This window comes from Alexandromys fortis, unplaced genomic scaffold (assembly GCF_014885135.2).
Source record: "Alexandromys fortis isolate MF-2015 unplaced genomic scaffold, M_Fortis_MF-2015_v1.1 scaffold_70, whole genome shotgun sequence".
NCBI classification, from domain to species: domain Eukaryota; kingdom Metazoa; phylum Chordata; class Mammalia; order Rodentia; family Cricetidae; genus Alexandromys; species Alexandromys fortis.
Window position 1 is genome coordinate 8,994,477 of NW_026067955.1, and position 18,088 is coordinate 9,012,564.

Below are 18,088 nucleotides of genomic sequence, written 5' to 3' on the forward strand. Positions count from 1 at the left end.
CTCACATCTGCACATGTGAGTGTGAAGACACATAAACACAATTTTTTTTAATGTCTGTGCAGGATATGTGGAAATGGCTCAGTTAAGGTAGTAGTTACTGCACTCCTCCTCATCCATACTGCTGCTTTGGTTGGCTTGATCTTGTGTAGCTCATAGCGTTCACAGCCGTGTAAGCTGGTGATTGCTTTTCTTCCCCAGCAATGTGTACATAGGTGGGAGGACAGAGTAGAGGAGAGATCGCTAATACTATCTCTTTATATAACAATACTAAAGACCTTTGATAAAGCTATATGAAAACTTAACTACTGTAGAAGCTTCTCTGTGTGTGTGTGTATGTGGTTTAAAACGGTTCTACCCTATAACAATGGACAGTGCCTATCTCTCCTAGACACCATTGGCTATCAATTTTTATAACACCCAATGCCAGGTATGGGTTGCCACTTTTTTTTCTTTTTTTTTTTTTTTTTAGTTTTTCGAGACAGGGTTTCTCTGTAGCTTTGGAGCCTGTCCTGGAACTAGCTCTTGTAGACCAGGCTGGCCTCGAACTCACAGAGATCCGCCTGCCTCTGCCTCCCGAGTGCTGGGTTACCACTTTTTAAGTTGTTGGTCAGTGGGACTCCATATTCCAGCCCCCCTCTCCCATTTCCAGAAATTGCCATTGTTCTTGGTTACCCTCTAAAACTTGATATTAAGACCCTATTGCTTGGGGCTGGAGAGATGGCTCATCAGTAAGAGCATCTACTGTTCTTGTAGAGAACCTGAGTTCAATTCCCAGCACCCATGTAATGGCTCACAACTGTCCATAACTCCAGATTCAGGGAATCTAATGCTGTCTTCAGCCCTCCAAGGGCATCAGGACATAAATATGAGTAAAGCACACATACACAAATCTTTAAAGAGAGACAGACACAAACTGACTGAGACTCTGTTGCTAAAGATACTATCTACTTAGTCATAGGATGTGGAGAAATCAAATTGTTACCAACCTGGAAGTTTCCTCACTACTGGCTAACTTTCATAGTGTAGGAAAGATTACTTCTATAAAAACTTATTTTTATATACCGTTTCCTTAGATAGGGCAAATTTGAAGACTTAGGAGAGAAAGTATCAGTTGGGATGGTTGGCGTTCAATTGTCAGCTTGACAGAAGTTATAATCACCTGGGAGATGAGCTTCTAGGTTTATCTCTAGGGGACTATCCTGATAGTGTTAATTTTGGTGAGATCTCCCATCTGCTGGTGGCACCATTCTCTAAGCAGGAAATTCTAGATAGTTAAAAAAAAAAAAAAAGTAGAGAAAAAAAGCTAGATACTAGGGAACATGCATTACATTTTTTTCCTTTTTATTAAGTTTCTCTCTCTCTCTCTCTCTCTCTCTCTCTCTCTCTCTCTCTCTCTCTCTCTCTCTCTCTGTGTGTGTGTGTGTGTGTGTGTGTGTGTGTGTTTGTGTAAGTCATAGGTCAGGGTAGTTTCCAGGGATTGAACTCAGATTGTCATGGCAAGTGCCTCACTCACCATGCAGTCTGGAAGCCCTGTTTTCTTGACTGCAGATGCAGGTAACTAGCTCCTCAAGGCAATTTCCTGCTGCTGTGATCTCCCCACTGTAATGCATTGTAGCCTGGAACTGTGAGCTCAATAAACCATTTCTCCTTTAAATTAATTTTGTCAAATTGGGTCATGGTTGCGTATGCATTTAAATATTTATTTATTTATTATGTATACAATATTCTGTCTGTGTGTATGTCTGCAGGCCAAAAGAGGGCACCAGACCTCATTCCAGATGGTTGTGAGCCACCATGTGGTTGCCGGGAATTGAACTCAGGACCTTTGGAAGAGCAGGCAATGCTCTTAACCACTGAGCCATCTCTCCTGCGCCCTTACGTATGCATTTAATCCCAGCACTCAAAAGGCAGAGCCAGGCCTTCTCTGTAAATTTGAGGCCAGTCTAGTCTACAAAAGCTCATTCCAGGACAGGCTCCAAAGTACAGAGAAACCCTGTCTCGGAAAAATAATAATAATAATAATTTTGTCAAGGTATTTTATCACAACAGGAAAAGAAACAAGGATATTAATAAATCAATATTTATTGACAGTCATTGGGATTATTTTGAAGATGTTTTATATTATTTAATGAAATTTTTTCCAAAATACTAGTGAGAAAGTGAAATAGCCATATTCAGAAATCTAAACATTGAATTCTTAAATAGAAAAATTATCACAGTAGACTAAAGGATTAAATACAAAACCAAAACTATACAGCTCTTAGAAGAAAACTAAGACAAAGCTAGGCATAATAGTGCACACCTTTAATTCCAGCGCTCAGTAGGCAGAGACCGATGGATCTCTGAGTTTATGCCCAGGCTGGTGTCTGTGTGAAGTTCCAGGCTAGCTAAATTATACAGTCAGACCCTGTCTCAGAAAACAAACAGAAACCCCAAAAACTTAGCAGTAAATTTTACTATTCTTAACCAGGTGATAGGGCTCATACCTTTGACCAGCACTTGGAGGCAGAGGCAGAGTCAGGTGGATCTCTTCTTGAGTTCAAAGAAGTCAGCCTGGTCTACAGAGTGAGTTCCGGGACAGCCAGGGTTACACAGAGAAACCCTGTCTCAAACAAGCAAAAATTTTACTCTTCTTATGTCTGTTTCATGATAGTAATTTTTAAAATGTGATTCCAAAGGCCTAGTAGGTAGAAGAAAATTGATATAGTAGACTTCATAAATATTGAAAAATTTAAAGACAGGATCTCATTGTATCACCCTGAATGGCCTGAACTTGCTATGTAGACCAGGCTGGTCTTGAATTCACAAAGTTCCGCCTGTCTTTATCTCCTGAGTGCTGCCATGCCTGGCAACAAATAAAACCTTTTGTATTACCTAAACAGAATCGTCAAGGAAGAACAGTATGGCTTGGTCAGTAAAAAGTGTTGTTGCTCGTTCCCGAGTTCAATCCTTGGGACCCATGGTGGAAGAAGGGAACTATTGAGGTTTATTTTGGGGCTAAGCCCATTAAGCCTCAGGATCCAGAAAGATTCACTATGGCAGACGAAAACTGGCTGGAGAAAGGGATCTTGGAGTAGAACAAACTGACTGACTCAAGCACAATTCTCCTACAGGTTTCTTTATTTCTTGGGGAAGGGAAGAAGTACATGGGGGGGGGGGTGGCATTCTCCACAAAGCTTTCAGTTTACGTAGGCATACTGACAAGTTAGCAATTTCATAGGCGCTAACAATAGTATCAAGCATGCATTTTCAGAGTAAGAAAAACAAAACAAAACAAAACAAAAAACCCGATGGATCTGACAAAGAGGTGCCTTATATCTCAGAGGGAGTGTGGCTGTGAAGCTCCCTACCATCAGGGAGCACAGCTGTTGGTACCCTTAGTGAACCAAGGGCTTGATTTGCATTAGCGTCTAGCTGTTTGAATTAAAGGGAATCTCTTTTGGGAACTTTGCTTTTGACTCCAGCAGGGTGCCCAAGTGAGAATTTTCCTCTCTGAAGCTAGTTTTAGTGACTCAGGCATTTTTCCTGTATAAGCAGTTAATTTCCTGGGCTGTGAGCTTATGTTATTTGAAACCATGGTGAAGGGTAAATACAGAATATTAGTAGTTTGTTAAGTTAGAGCAGAAGACCAGTAGATTCCACCTTCCTGCGTCTGCTGTTAGAGCAGACATATTGCCTCCTGTTTAGGGCTCTTTTCTTATCAGTGAGTTCTTTCAATAAAGAAGGTTGTGGGGGACTAGTTTTATGTAGATTATGGCTATGAGAACAAAGGTTTGACCTAGTGAATGCTTTCACAATAGAACTTCTCTGTGTCGGGAAGGTATCCAGTTGCCCTATAGGAAAAGTCAGGTTTATACATTACTGGGATATTATGGAAGGGAGAAATGCCATGATTTCACAAGATTTCTACAGAATGGACAATGGCTTGTCCAAAAGACAGGTGTTCCCGCAGCTCTGTTGAAATGGGTTTCTCCTGTGGATTAGTTCAGTAGATCTATCAGCTGTGCATTTACTGTGATAATACTTGTGGGCTCACCACGAGAACCAGTTCCTGAAAGTTGTTTCTGACCTCCACACAGCACCATGATATGTTTTCTTATTGTTACTATTATTTTAAAAAGAGGAAAGTAAAAAGGCAACTCAAGTAATAGGACAAGAAAAATACTGGCAAATTGAATAATCAGTAAAGGGATTTTTCAGAAACATATAAAGAGCTCTTCTCAAACTCAGCAATAAATAAAAAGATGACCCAGATTAAAAATTAACAAAGCCAATTGAGCAGCACTTCAGAGCACACCTCCTCCTGTGGACTTGAGTTTCCTGTACCCATTTTGGGTAGCTCACAGCCCCCTGTAACTTTAGCTTCAGGGATCCAATGCCTCTGGTGCTAGCATATGTACATTCACACACACACATAATTAAAAATAAATCTTTTGAAAAGATGAACAAAGAATTTGAATATACTTTTCTCCAGAGAGATTAGAGGATAAGCACACAAACTGTTGAGTTTCTTTAGTCATTGGGAAATACAGATGAAAACTGTTTCTTCATACCCACCAACTGTAGTAAGAATTACTGTTTGCTGGGAAGAATATGTAGAAATTGGACCACTTATACAATGATATTGAGAGAGGAAAATGGCACAGCTACTTTGGAAGACAGTCTGGTAGTTCCTTAAGAAGTTAATTCAAGTATCTGACACCTGGTGAGATATATTAGTTAGATTTCTATTACTATGACAAAATACCTGATATGGATATTTGTGGAGAAAAAGGAAAAAGGGGGGAAAAAAGACCTTCATTTAGGTAACAGTTTCAGAGACTAAAAGTATAAATAGCATAGTAGAGGTTCAATGCCTCGACCCCCTAACTGCCTCCCATATGGCAGTGGCTAGAGTTGATGAAGAAGCTAACAGTTTTATGTAACCATCCTTATGAGAACTTCCAAGACTCTTGTGTAAACTACTTTCCACAATTATTCCCTCAATGATCTAACGATCTCAATAAATCCTACCTCAGAGATTCTACAACTTCCCCATTAGACACTGGAGGGACAGGGTTAAAGCATACCATAGCATAGGTCAGCAGTTCTCAACCCATATGTCAGTTTCTCATAAAGAGCACACAGGAGGAGACTTTATCTAGTTCATGGTTCCAGATGCTTCAGTTCTTGATTCCCTGGGTTTGTTGCTATAGGCTGGTGGTGAGGCGAAACATATGTGTAAATGGTATAGTACAGCAGAGCTGTGCACCATTGGGTCTGGAAGAAAGAGAGAGAGAAAAAGATTCCACAAACTAGATAAACCATTCAAAACTATGTTCTGGTGATTGACTTCCTTTTATCAGGCCCCATATGCTAGTTTTTATTATCTGTCAATAGTGCCATCAAATTATGAATCCACCAGTGAACTAATCCATAGACTGACTAATTCAAGTCAGCCTTTCCTGATCCAATCTCCTCATAGTCATTGGACCCACAGCTAGGACCAAGTCAATTTGCTTCACTTTAGCAAACATCTGTTACTCTATGTCAGATACTGCATTAGTTGCTGGGGATATAAGAAGCATTTATGGTTAGGGATGTAGCTTAATGATAGAATATTTACCAAGCCTAACAGATAAGGCTCTGAATTTAATCCTCAGTGTGCACACACATGCTTATCTCTCCCTTCCCCCCCCACACACATAGAGAAAGAGAGAGAGAGAGAGAGAGAGAGAGAGAGAGAGAGAGAGAGAGAGAGAGAGAGAGAGGAGAGAGAGAGAGAGACTCTAAACATTCTTGTCCTTAGGAAACACACCACTTCCCTAAGGTAAAAAGAAATATATATATATATAACAAACCTGGCATATACCTGTCTCGTTGCTCTTCAGAGACTGAGGCAGGAAGATTGTTATGAATTCAAGGCTAGCCTGGACTACATTTTGAGAGCCTGTTTCCAAACATGGATGGATGGATGGATGGATGGATGGATGGATAGATAGATAGATAGATAGATAGATAGATAGATAGATAGATAGATAGATAGATAGATAGAGAGGGGTATGATTGTATATGCCTTTAATCCTACCACTTTTGGGAGGCTAAGACATATGGATCTTGAGTTGAAGGCCACCCTGGTCTAGATGGCCAGGAAGACTGTCAAGGGCTATATAATGAGATACTGTCTTTAAAAAAAAAGAAGAAATGACATTTCACTTTTCTAGAAACTAGATGTTCATTTGTTATTAAACTTCTTGACCCTTATATAAAAAACCAGCTCCAGGCTGCTCGATGCTACATAATGAGACCCTGTGCCTCCCTAAAAAATATCTGAAGGAAAAAAATTTTTTTTCAGGCTGGGGATGTTCAGTAGTAGCACAGGGCATGCCCAGCATGTGGAAGACCCTGAATTCTATCCCCAGTATCACAAAATACACACACACTAAAAACAAGAGGAAATGCCCCTAAATGCAGTCTGGTATTCTGGTTTGTTTGTTTGTTTGTTGATTGTTTGTTTTGTTTTTCAAGACAGGGTTTCTCTATGGCTTTGGAGCCTGTCCTGGAACTAGCTCTTGTAGACCAGACTGGCCTCAAACTCACAGAGATCTGCCTGCCTCTTCCTCCTGAGTGCTGGGATTAAAGGCAAGCACTACCACCGCCCAGCTCAGTCTGGTATTCTGACTGGACTCAAAACAACTAGAGAATATGATGCATGAGAAGAAGTGGTAAAAAGCCAGAAAGGTTTATTAGACACAACCTGTGGATAGCCTTGCATATGTGTTCCTTTTCTGCAGTGCACACACCCAAGAGTATATTGTGATAGATCAAGGCCTCTGTTTACTAAGCTGCCGAACAAATAGGACACATTGTTCTCGAAAACTTTTTTTTACTTGTAGAGTTAAAGAAATATATTCATATTAAAATGAGTTTATAATATTAAAAACTTTTTTAAAAAAATTGTGGGCCTTTTTTTGATGCTTGTGATCAAATGAATTAGAAGTTTTTTTTCTTTCTTTTTTCTTTTTTTTTGAGATAGGATAGGGTCTAATATAGTTCTACTTGGCCTGGAACTGCTAATGTAGACCAAACTGACCTTGAACTCACAGAGATCCACCTGCCTACTGCCTACCCCACTCCTGGGGTTAATGGTATGTCACCCTATCCAACCTGGATTTTTTTTTTTAACTTAAACAAAAAAAGTGACCTTTATTCTTCAGACCACTTTCTGACTTGAAATACTGTTTGTACCCAAATGTACTTTCTCTATTATTCAGACTCTTTTATGTACTCATTCATATTTTTGTCTTAACATCACATTTTATAATTTATTGGCTGAGGTTTTAATCAGATACACAGGACTATGTGAAGAGCTAGGTTATGTTCTCTGAAGTTCAAGAACTGAGTGTGATTTAGTTGAACCGACGATGTTAGTATATGCTAGATATTAAGACATTCAGATGTATTCCCTTACTTCTGCTCTTGCTTTTCTAGTTCATGTTTATGCTGCTCCATATATAGTCATTCAGAGTCATAGATCTGTTGATGAGATTACTTCCAAATCATCTGTTTTAAACCTAGAATGGTATTAAGCTTTTTCCAATACATCCATAGCCTTTCCCAGTTTTTGCTTTCACTGCTCCTTGTCAGTCTTCAACCCTTTCCAATATTCATTAAATAACTTACAGCCCCACACTCTGTGCCACTATCTGCCTGTAGTATCTCCTGCTTTATTTTTGTTTACTTTTGCAGTTTCTTCTTCCTGAAATGATCTTACCCATTCTCCAGCAGCTTGTTCTTTGTGTCTTTGTAGAAGAGGGAAGGCAAAGGGAGAAAACTCAACTCCTGAAACTTCCTTGATTCTTCTGTCATCTATATTAATTATTTTCTCTTCATGTTTACAGCGGTAACTAGGTTCATTCCTTGGTTGCACATGATCACCACCTTGGTTCACCCGAAACATTAAATCTTTCATTTCGTCCTACCTCTTAACTACTGATAGAGAGGTCAGGGGAGATTTGAGACAAGAGATCGTGCAGCCCAAACTGGCCTTAAACTCAGTGTGTGGCCAAGGATGACCTTGAATTCCTGATTCTCCTACCTCCAGCCTCCAAATTTAAATTTCTATCTTTGAAACTGTGGCGTTTCTTCGTAGCCCACTTTATGCCATAATAACTAAGAAGTAATAAGGTTGCATGTATGTGGGGTGCATAAGGGAGAGAAGAGGAGGTAGATTTGGTTGGTTTTCTCCATTTTAAAAGAAACAAGAGTCTCTTGTGTAGCTTACATATTTAGATTCTCAAGCTGTTTTTGTCCTAGTCCTGCTGGTTCTCATTATCTGTTTAGCTTTTCACTTAGCTCTGTCTTCAAATACAGCAGCCCTGTTAGAAAAATCTATCTTTCTCATAACCTTGTAAGCTAATGTCACTAAATGTATACATTCTCTTTTTCCCTTAGGTAAAAATCTCTACACCAATGAATATGTAGCCATTAAACTGGTGAGTAGGATGTGTGTGTTTGTGGTCTTTGTGTATTGATGCTAATATCTTACAGAAAGCCATTGTAGGCATTCACATTAATGCTTATGCTATTTTTACTTTGTATATGATGCCAAGTAGTCATTTTTCCTCCATCAGGATGTTATAATGATAAAGCACTATATATTGTGTAATGTCATATAAATGGTACTAACTGTAGCAGTAGCAAAGATGAGTCAAATGTAATTGATTGTATTGTGCACACTGTTTGTATACCTGGTGCCTTGGAGGCCAGAAGAGAGTGTTCTAGTCCCCTGAAACTGGAACTGGATGCTTGTGTACTAATTTGCTGATGCTGGGAATTGAACTTGGGTCATCTTTAAGAACAAGTGCTCTAAACCAGTCAGCATTTCTCTTGAGCCCCTTGACATCTTTTTCTCTTAACTGATTTATTTATTTTTGTTCTTTTGTTTTGTTTTGTTTCGAGACAGGGTTTCTCTGTGGCTTTGGAGCCTGTCCTGGAACTAGCTCTGTAGACCAGGCTGGTCTCGAACTCACAGAGATCCACCTGCCTCTGCCTCCCGAGTGCTGGGATTAAAGGCATGTGCCACCATCACCCGGCTTATTTATTGGTTTTTTTTGAGACAGGGTTTCTCTGTGTAGCTCTGACTGTCCTGGAACTAGCTCTGTGCACCAGGCTGGCCTTGAACTCACAGAGATCTGCCTGCCTCTGCCTCCTGAGTACTAGGATTAAAGGCATGCCATTCCACCATTCGGTGACATCTATTTTTTAAATGTATGGCATTTATTGGTCTATTTACCAACAGAAAACCAAGTCTGACCATCTCATTGATGTTTTAAAACAGTGGTTCTCACCCTTTCTAACACTACAACCTTTTAATACAATTCTCATACTATAGTTACCCCAAGCATAAAATTACTTCCATTACTAATTCATAACTGTAATTTCTCTACTGTTATGAATCATAAATATTTTTTGAAAGGGAGGTTTGCCAAAGGGGTCATGACCCATAGGTTGAGAACCATTGCTTTAAAAACCTATTAAGCCAGGTATGACTCCACATGCTTTTCAGCACATGCTTTTAATTCCACCACTTAAAGGAGGAGGCAAAAGGATCAGGAGGTCAGTGTCATCCTTGGGATTATATTGAGTTTGAGTTTAAGGCAAAAGCATGTAAGTTCATTGTAAGTTCAAGGCCAGACTGGTCTTCATAGTGAGTTCCAGGTCAGCCAGGGCTACACAGTGAGACCCTGCCTCAACTAAACAAAATGTTGTCAAACTATTTATAATGCTGCATGCCTGTAATCCCAATAATTTGGGGAGGAGGGGTTGTTGTAGGAGGCCGCTTGTTTGTTCCCTGCTCTTCAGCCCTGAAATCATGACATAGAAACCATATTATTTGCAATACTGTTTGGCCAATCGCTTAAGCATATTTCTGGCTAACTCATATCTTAAATTAACACTTCTCTATTAATCTGTGTATTGCCATTAGGCTGTGGCTTACCTTGTAAAGTTCCAGTGTCTGTCTCCGTCAGGGCTACTTCGCTTCCTCTGACTCTGCCTTCTTTCTCCCAGCATTCAGTTTAGTTTTCCCCACCTACCTCTGTTCTGCTAAGCCATTGGCTGAAACAGCTTCTTTATTAACCAACAGTATTCACAGCATTCAGAGGGGAATCCCACATCAAGGGGTGGGTAAGATATACACCTACTTAGAGGCTGTTCTGTGCCTTGAGACCCTATTTCAAGAAACAAACAAAACACCCACAAAACATTCCCTATAGCCTTACTTAGTCTTTTTATCTTCTTTAGCTTGTCAATTTGTGGGTTGTTAGGGTTCTTTTCTGAAAGAGTAGCAGTTGCCATATTAGTTTTTCTACAAAGGAGAGGACGAGTATCAGGACTTAGGACAAACGGCGCCTTTGGAACTCTCTGGGCTCTGTTCCCCTTTTTGAGGCGTTTCCTGTAACTCACGCTGGCCTTAAACTCAAACTCAATGTATACCTGAGGTATCCTGATCCTCCTGCTTCCTTTCAAGTGCTGAAACTTCATGTTTGTGCCACTATGTTTGGGTTTGGGGTTATTTTTGTTGTTTGTTGTTGTAATAGAGCTTGAATCTAGGACTTCATGTATGCTAGACAAGCACTCTACCACCAACCTATGTCACCAGCACACACATGCCTGCTGGTTTTTTTGTTTTGTTTTGTTGAGATAGGCTCACTTTTCAGCCCTGAATGACCCAGTTCTCAATGGGTAGCCAGACTGATTGTAAATTTATGGCAGCTCTTGTGTTTCAGCGCCCTCGGTGCTGGGATTATTGTGCAACTATACTTGTTTCTTTTTGTCTTTGACTTAGAATTCTTGAAGAAATAGAGCAGGTAATGAATAAAGTAGAATGGCTAGGTAGTGGTGGCGCACACCTCTAATCCCAGCACTCGGGAGGCAGAGACAGGTGAATCTTTGTGAGTTCGAGGCCAGCCTGGTCTACAGAGCAAGTTCAAGGACAAGCTCCAAAGCAACAGAAAAACCCTGTCTCAAAAAAACAAAAACAAAAAACAAAAAAAAAAAAAAAAGAAGAGAGAGAGAAACAAAGAAAGAGCACATGTAGTGATGCAGGTCAAATATCTTTTAAGATGATCAAGTAAGGGTTTATCTACTTGTTTTTTGTAAAGAAATTTAGTTCTGGGAAGGTATACTCTAGTGCATTTGTGGTTTGACTTCTTTTTTACACAGAATAATCTTTAATTATCTGAGGCTACTTGTAGTAAGGAGAGCAGCGGGCTGTGTCCCACCGTCCGGCTAGCTTAACCCCGAAATAATTACACAGAAACTGTATTCATTTAAACGCTGCCTGGCCCTTTTAGCACTAGCCTCTTATTGGCTAACTCTCACATCTTGATTAACCCATTTCTATTAATCTGTGTTCACCATGAGGTCATGGCTTACCGGCATGAGTCTAACCAACATCCGTCTCGGGTAGGAGATGCATGGTGTCTGCCACACTTCCCTTCTTCCCAACATTCTGTTCTGTCTACTCCACCTACCTAAGGGCTGCCCTATTAAAAGGCTAAGGCAACTTCTTTATTTAACCAATGAAATCAACACAAATACAGAAGGACCTCCTACACAAGCTACTGAACAAGAAGAAATACTCCTCAAAACACTTAAAACAAAGTGTGCTAGTGGCCCCTGGTAATTCCAGCACTGTCGAAGCGGAGGTAGGAGTATTTTAAGTTTGAGGCCTGCCTGAACTATATAGTAAGTACAGTGAGACCCTGTTTCAATAAGCTAAAAACAAACAAAATAACATTTGGGGAAAAAAACCACCCCAAAATAATGTAAAAACTTGCACCTTTAAATTTCTGTTTTACTACTATATTTTTGACATTATTTTTCAAGGCTTCTTTTGAGGCTTTCTGTCTAGATTTCTTCTATCACATTCTTACCACTTTGGTCTATATAGATATGTTTCTATAACATTAGTAATACCATTGACAGACATTTCACTTTTTCTTCAGTTGCCTTTATTAGGCTTTATTCCGCTTTGTGTGGGCAATATAAAAAATAGAATTTGGGGTTGGGGTTATATCTCAGTTGTAGAGTGCCACTATAATATAGGTGGGGTCCTGGGATCAAAGGAAGGATAGAAGATGGAAGAAGGCAGGAAGGAAAGGCTGAAATGAGAATTCCTGTTTAGAGTATAGCAGTTCTAGCTGTGGGTTTCATCCCTTGCTGTTGAGCTTATTCAAGGGACATAAAGCAATAGTAACTGATCTCCTTTCATTGTATAAGACAGCCATCTGCCATTGATCTAGGATTTCAGGCAGGCGTGCATGTTCCAGAATAGCTGTGATTCTGGCAGATGGCCAGCTCTCTGTTCATAGGCAATCAACATCTACTACAGAATTGCAGGAAACTTGGTACTGCTGTTTGTTTTTTGTTGTTTGAGACAGGGTCTCTGTGTAGCTCTGGCTTTTCTGGAATTGGCTCTGTAGACTGGCCTCAAACCCAGAGATCTGCCTGCTCGTGCCTCCCATGTGCAGGGATTGAAGACTTGTGCTAACACCTCAATTCTACTTCGTTTGGATCTTCATTGTAGCTCTTGTTTCTTTAGATTTTAAGAACATTTAAAAATTTATAAAGTAGAGCTGTATGCATTTATATGTTTGCCATGAAGTCCTGATAACCTCTGTTCAATACTCAGAACCTGCCTAAATGTGGAAGGTTCCCCAAAGTGTCCTCCGACCTACACACACACACACACACACACACACACACACACACTGTGGCACATGTACTCCTCCCCTATACACACATCATCATCATCATAAATAACTGAAGACTACTTAAAGTATGCAAGTAGGGAGTGCAGATGTGGCTGAGCAAACAGTAAAGTACTTGGAAAGAACTGTAGTTTAGTTTCTAGTACCCAAGTCAGGTAACTCACAACTACCTGGAACTCCAGTCTGGGGGGAGCCAGCTCCCTCTTCTAACCTTATGTACATGTACATACATACATACGTACAGAGCTCAAAACACATGCACATAAGTAAAAATAAATCTTAAACATATATACAAAGTAACCAGATGTGATGGTTCCCATTTGTAATTTCAGCCCTTGGGAGGTGAAGCAAAGGGATCACTGAAAGTTCTAGGCTAGCTTGGGTTGTAGAATGAGAGATCAAGCCCCCCACCCCCCGCCCTGAAAAACAGCAATAACAAAAACCAGTAAGGTGTCTGTCTGTTTCACAGCTGCAGTCCCAGTACACAAGAGGTATTGGAAGTAGAGAAAGATCTGGAATTCAAGATCATTCTCAGCTACTTAGCAAGTTATCTTGCTGCTTTTCTCTAAACTGCTGTTTGTATGTTTGGCAGACTTTCTGTTCTTCATGCTTCCAGAACAGGTCCTGAAGCCATATTTGCTTGAATAGTTTTCAGTCATGTGCTCAAGAGACTAGCTGAAGGATTTATCTCTCTGGAGCTGGGCAGTAATTTTCTTGCTCTAATTTCATCTCATTTTGTCCCCTCTGTTTCTCATGAAGTTATTGCTGGTGATTTTGCTATTAAACACATTCTGTAACTGGCTACTTTGTTGGTGATAAAGTAGATGACGTAATCAAATGAAGAGTGGTTCTTCTATCTGAAGAGAGCAGTCAAGTGACTATCAGGTTGTTATGTGCGTTTCTCTTAATTAACTATGATAATCATGGGAAACACAAAGCTCAGTTCTAGTGATTGTGGAACCTGTGAGTTTGTCTTTTGTGGAGTTCCTTGAAGATATAAAATATTCAATGTCTGAATTTATTTAGCTTAAACTTTCCTAAAAGCAAAGTGTGGATGAATTAGGTAATTTGAAAGAAGCTTCTGAGTTCTGTGATTTATAGATTCTGTGTCCTAAGAAAAATGTAGACCGTTTGGTTGGTTTGTTTGTTTGTTTGGTTGATTGGTTTTTCAAGACAGAGTTTCTCTGTATCTTTGGAGCCTGTCCTGGAACTAGCTCTTGTAGACAAGGCTGGCCTCCAACTCACAGAGATCTACCTGCCTCTGTCTCCCGAGTGCTGGGTTTAAAGGTGTGTACCACCCGTCAATGGACTGGTTTTTTTCTTTTAGATAACAATAATTTATTGAGTATTCTGAAATAGAAGTTTTCAAATATTGCTGTTACAAAAATATGATAAATGTTTGTTGAATTAGGAGCAGTAGGGCTGCGTCCCGGCACCCGGCCGCCCGCATGGCTAGCTTATGCCCGAAATAATTACACGGAAACTGTATTGTTTTAAACACTGCCTGGCCCTTTATCTGTAGCCTCTTATTGGCTAGCTCTTACATATTAATCTAACCCATTTCTAATAATCTGTGTAGCCCACGAGGTAGCTTACCAGAGAAGATCTTAATCTGCGGCTGTCTGAAGTGGGAGAATCATGGCGACTCCTGACTCAGCTTCTTTCTCCCAGCATCCTGTTCTGTTTACTCCACCCACCTAAGGGTGGGCCTATCAAATGGGCCTAGGCAGTTTCTTTATTAATAAGAAATCACTCCCATATCAAATGTTTGAAGAGCCGGGCTGTAACTCAGTTGGTAGAATGCTTACCTAGCATGCATGAAATCCTGACTTTGATTCTCCTCACCACATAAAACCGTTTGTGGTGGCACATGCTTCTGAGTTGTACCCAGAAGTAGAATTGATTGACTACATTTTCTATTGTACCATTCATTTCATTCATCCGTTCATTCATTTTGTTCTCTGAGGTGGGCTGTCATGTAATTTAAGCTTTCTTTGAACTTGATATGTAGCCAAGTATAACCTTGCACACCTCCTCTTCCTGACTTCATTTCTCCTGTGCTGGAAAAGTGGACGTAATGGCAGCTGCACCATTTTCAATTAAGGCTAGCAACACAGAATGGTTCTAGTTTCTCCATAGTACTGACACTACCCTTCTGCTTTGATAGTAGGCATCCTAGTTGAGTGTACAAGTTCAAGGAGTTTTAGCTGTGGTGGTTGTTGTAGTTTTTTTTATAAAGGGCCTATTCTGTCATGTGCAGATCATCTCAGAAACATGAAAGGATCTTAGCCTTGTTCATTCTGAAAAGTCTAAGATTGGAAAAAAAAAAAAGCCCATTTCTTGAAATTTGACCACAGTTTTTCTGTTTGGGTTTCAGGAACCAATAAAATCACGTGCTCCACAACTTCATTTAGAGTACAGGTTTTATAAACAGCTTGGCAGTGCAGGTAAGTCCCTTTATTTCTTCCCATTATTTAACACACTACTTAGTTGATACCTTAATTAAGTTTGTCTGGTTTGCCTCCTTTCCTAGACCATTTATCTCCCTAGTTTTGGATAGGTGATCTATGTGACCCACCAAACGTTGCTTGTTCTCTGGTCCTGGAGGTGCAGTTACAAGGGGTTTGTTAGTGTTGTGACCCTGCCACAGGTCAACCTTTAGTGTTTTCTTCACCTGCTTAAAACACACATGTTATGATGATTTGAAATTTGTCCCTTTATATACCAGAGGGAAAAGGATTGGTCATTTGCATGTTGTGCTTTAGAGCTTTGATTGAAATAAATCCTAAAATGCAATGCTGGGATTTTACTCATTGTTTTGTTTATTTACAAGAGTCATGTATGGGCTGGAGAGATGGCTCAGCAGTAAGAGCACTGGCTGCTCTTCCAGGGGATTTACCCCATTTTGATTTCCAGTACCCACATGGTGGCTTACAACCATCTGTAACTGCAGTTCCAGGGGATTCCATATCCTCTTCTGGCTTCCTCAGGCACCAGGCTCACATATGTTGCACAGACATATGTACCACACACACACATAAAAATAATAATAAAGTAGAATTTTTTTAATTCTAACTGGAAACTAAGTTCTCACAATATGTGTTTAACTTAAGACTTGTTTCTCTAGCCTGAGAATAAAATTGATGGGATTTTGTTGTTTGTTTATAAATAAATATCTGCATATACTATTTTTCCATATATAGCTAGACTATATTCATTGAGAAACATTGTACGTTCACAATAACACTCAAATTGTAAGTCAGGGCTTCCAGATCATTTCTAGTTATTCCATTGTTTTTCTCCATATGAAACAGTTAGTTCTTCCATATGATGACTTATTTGCCCAAAGTGCTTATCTCTAGCTTGAACTATTTCTTCCTGTACTTGATTCTTCTCTGACATTTCTGTATTATTTCGTAATAGAATTACTACATGTGTAACCTCTATAATTGTATGGTTTAAGACTTCATAGAATTTGATGCATACATTTTTAAAAATGAATTATCCTTTGGAATCCATTGTAGATTCTCAAAGAATACTAAGGCTATGTTGGTTGGTTGAGACAGGGATTCAAAGCCCAAGCTAGCCAAGATTCCTTCTGCTCCAGTTGTCACCTTCTAAGTGCTGGGTTATAGGTGTGCACCCCCACACCTGCTTCTCAGTTTTTGCTTTTGGTGTTCTTCCTAGTGTGATCATATTTATCTGGTCTAGTTTGATTTGGTTTGATTGAAATAGGGTTTTACTTTGTCACCACAGCTGGCTTGAAACTTACTATGTAGCCCATTCCGGGCTTGAACTCATGGTAGTCCTTCTGCTGTAGCCTCCCATGTACTAGGATTGCAAGTGGGAGCCTTAACACCTGGCTCATAATGTTGTAAGTTTCAAAATTTTCAGGGTGACAACTGTTTTACCCTAGTTATGAAAAAAAAACCATTTAAACACATCTTACAAATAGCAGACATAGGTTAAAACATGCGTGGTCCAACTTAGCAGATATTTGAGTGGGCATGGGGAAGTGACCAGGCCAATTTCCACTATTTCTTCTATAATTCCTTCCAGACAGAGCCACCACAGCAGGCCAGTCTTCTCTTTTTATTATAAGCCACGTGGTTCACATCTGTAATCCTAACAGTATTGGAGACTGAGGTAAAAGGGTCACTTGAGCCCAACAGTTTGAGACCACATCATCTGAAAATGCAAAAACAGAGCTAGCATATAGGTCAGTGGTGGAGCACCTGATAGGTGCAAGACTCTCTGTTCAACTGTGGAAAAGGCTATTTACATGAGAATAAAATCTGTGCTGTTGGAGTTACACTCTTTCTAAACACAGAACACTGTAGTCTCAAGGTTTGGACATTCCCTGTAAAGAAACATTACACAAAGAACATTAGAAAAGAGGGGGGTGCTACAAAAATTACCTTACAAAATTACAGCAACAACAAAAGAAAGCAGCAAAGAAAAACTAGAAGCCCTGCCTTTGGTATGTCTGTTTGCTGCTAATGGGAATAGGAGGGCTCTGTTCTCTTCAGGCCACTTCTCACTGTCTGGAAGACTTTTATTGGCTTTTATCCCCGTGTCTCTTCTGGGCAGTCATCTAAAAGTTACATCTTCTGCATTTTATTAATATTATTTGTTTGGTTTTGGTGTATGTAAGCTAGAGTTGATGTTGTGTGTCTTCCTTTATTGCCCTTCACCTTATGTTTTGAAACTATCTCTCAGTAAACCTCACCATTTTGGTTAGACTAGCTGGCCAGTGAGTTCCCTATCACTAGATTATACACAAGTACTTCACCCACTGAACCATCTCTGCAGCATCTTCTATGTTTTTTGTGAAATTCAATAGTGTTCTTCTTTTTTTTTTTTCACTTTTGAGCTTGCACACTTATTTTCTATTCTATTCTTTTTATTTATGTATTTATTTATTGATTGATTTTTCAAGACAGGGTTTCTCTGTGTTACAGTCCTGACTGTCCTAAACTAACTTTCTAGACCAGGCTGGCCTCAAACTCACAGAGATTTGCCTGCCTCTGCCTCCTGAGTGTTAGGATTAAAGGTGTGCACCACCACTGCTCAACAGCTTTTTTTCTTTTCAAACATTTATGTCTATGGGTGTTTGCTTGCATGTATGTTTTATACCTTGTGCATGCCTGGTGCGAGAAGAGGGTGTCAGGTTTACTAGAAGTAAGGTTACTGGCAGTTTGTCAACTGCCCAGTGAGTGCTGGGAATCTAACATGGGTCCTCTGAAAGAGCAGCCAGTACTCTTTACTGCTAAGCCATCTCTCCAGCCCCTTTCTTTCTGTTGTTGTTGGTTGGTTTTGGTAGTACCCTAAGC

General features: G+C 39.9%; 1 protein-coding gene across 7 annotated transcripts in view; it reads left to right on the forward strand.

Moving 5' to 3' along the window:
* The window catches only part of Csnk1g1 (casein kinase 1 gamma 1), a 116,301-nt gene that overhangs the window by 33,308 nt on the left and 64,905 nt on the right, over positions 1–18,088 (forward strand). For 6 of the 7 annotated variants that reach the window (XM_050151891.1, XM_050151886.1, XM_050151887.1 and 3 more), the window contains 2 exons: positions 8,434–8,474; positions 15,133–15,202. Coding sequence is in view for 5 of the 7 variants with exons in the window: in XM_050151886.1 (XP_050007843.1) it covers positions 8,434–8,474; positions 15,133–15,202 (111 nt within the window). In the remaining 2 variants the exon portion in view is untranslated. The remainder of the gene's footprint in view (positions 1–8,433; positions 8,475–15,132; positions 15,203–18,088) is intronic. The other variant, XM_050151890.1, reaches the window with a different exon arrangement.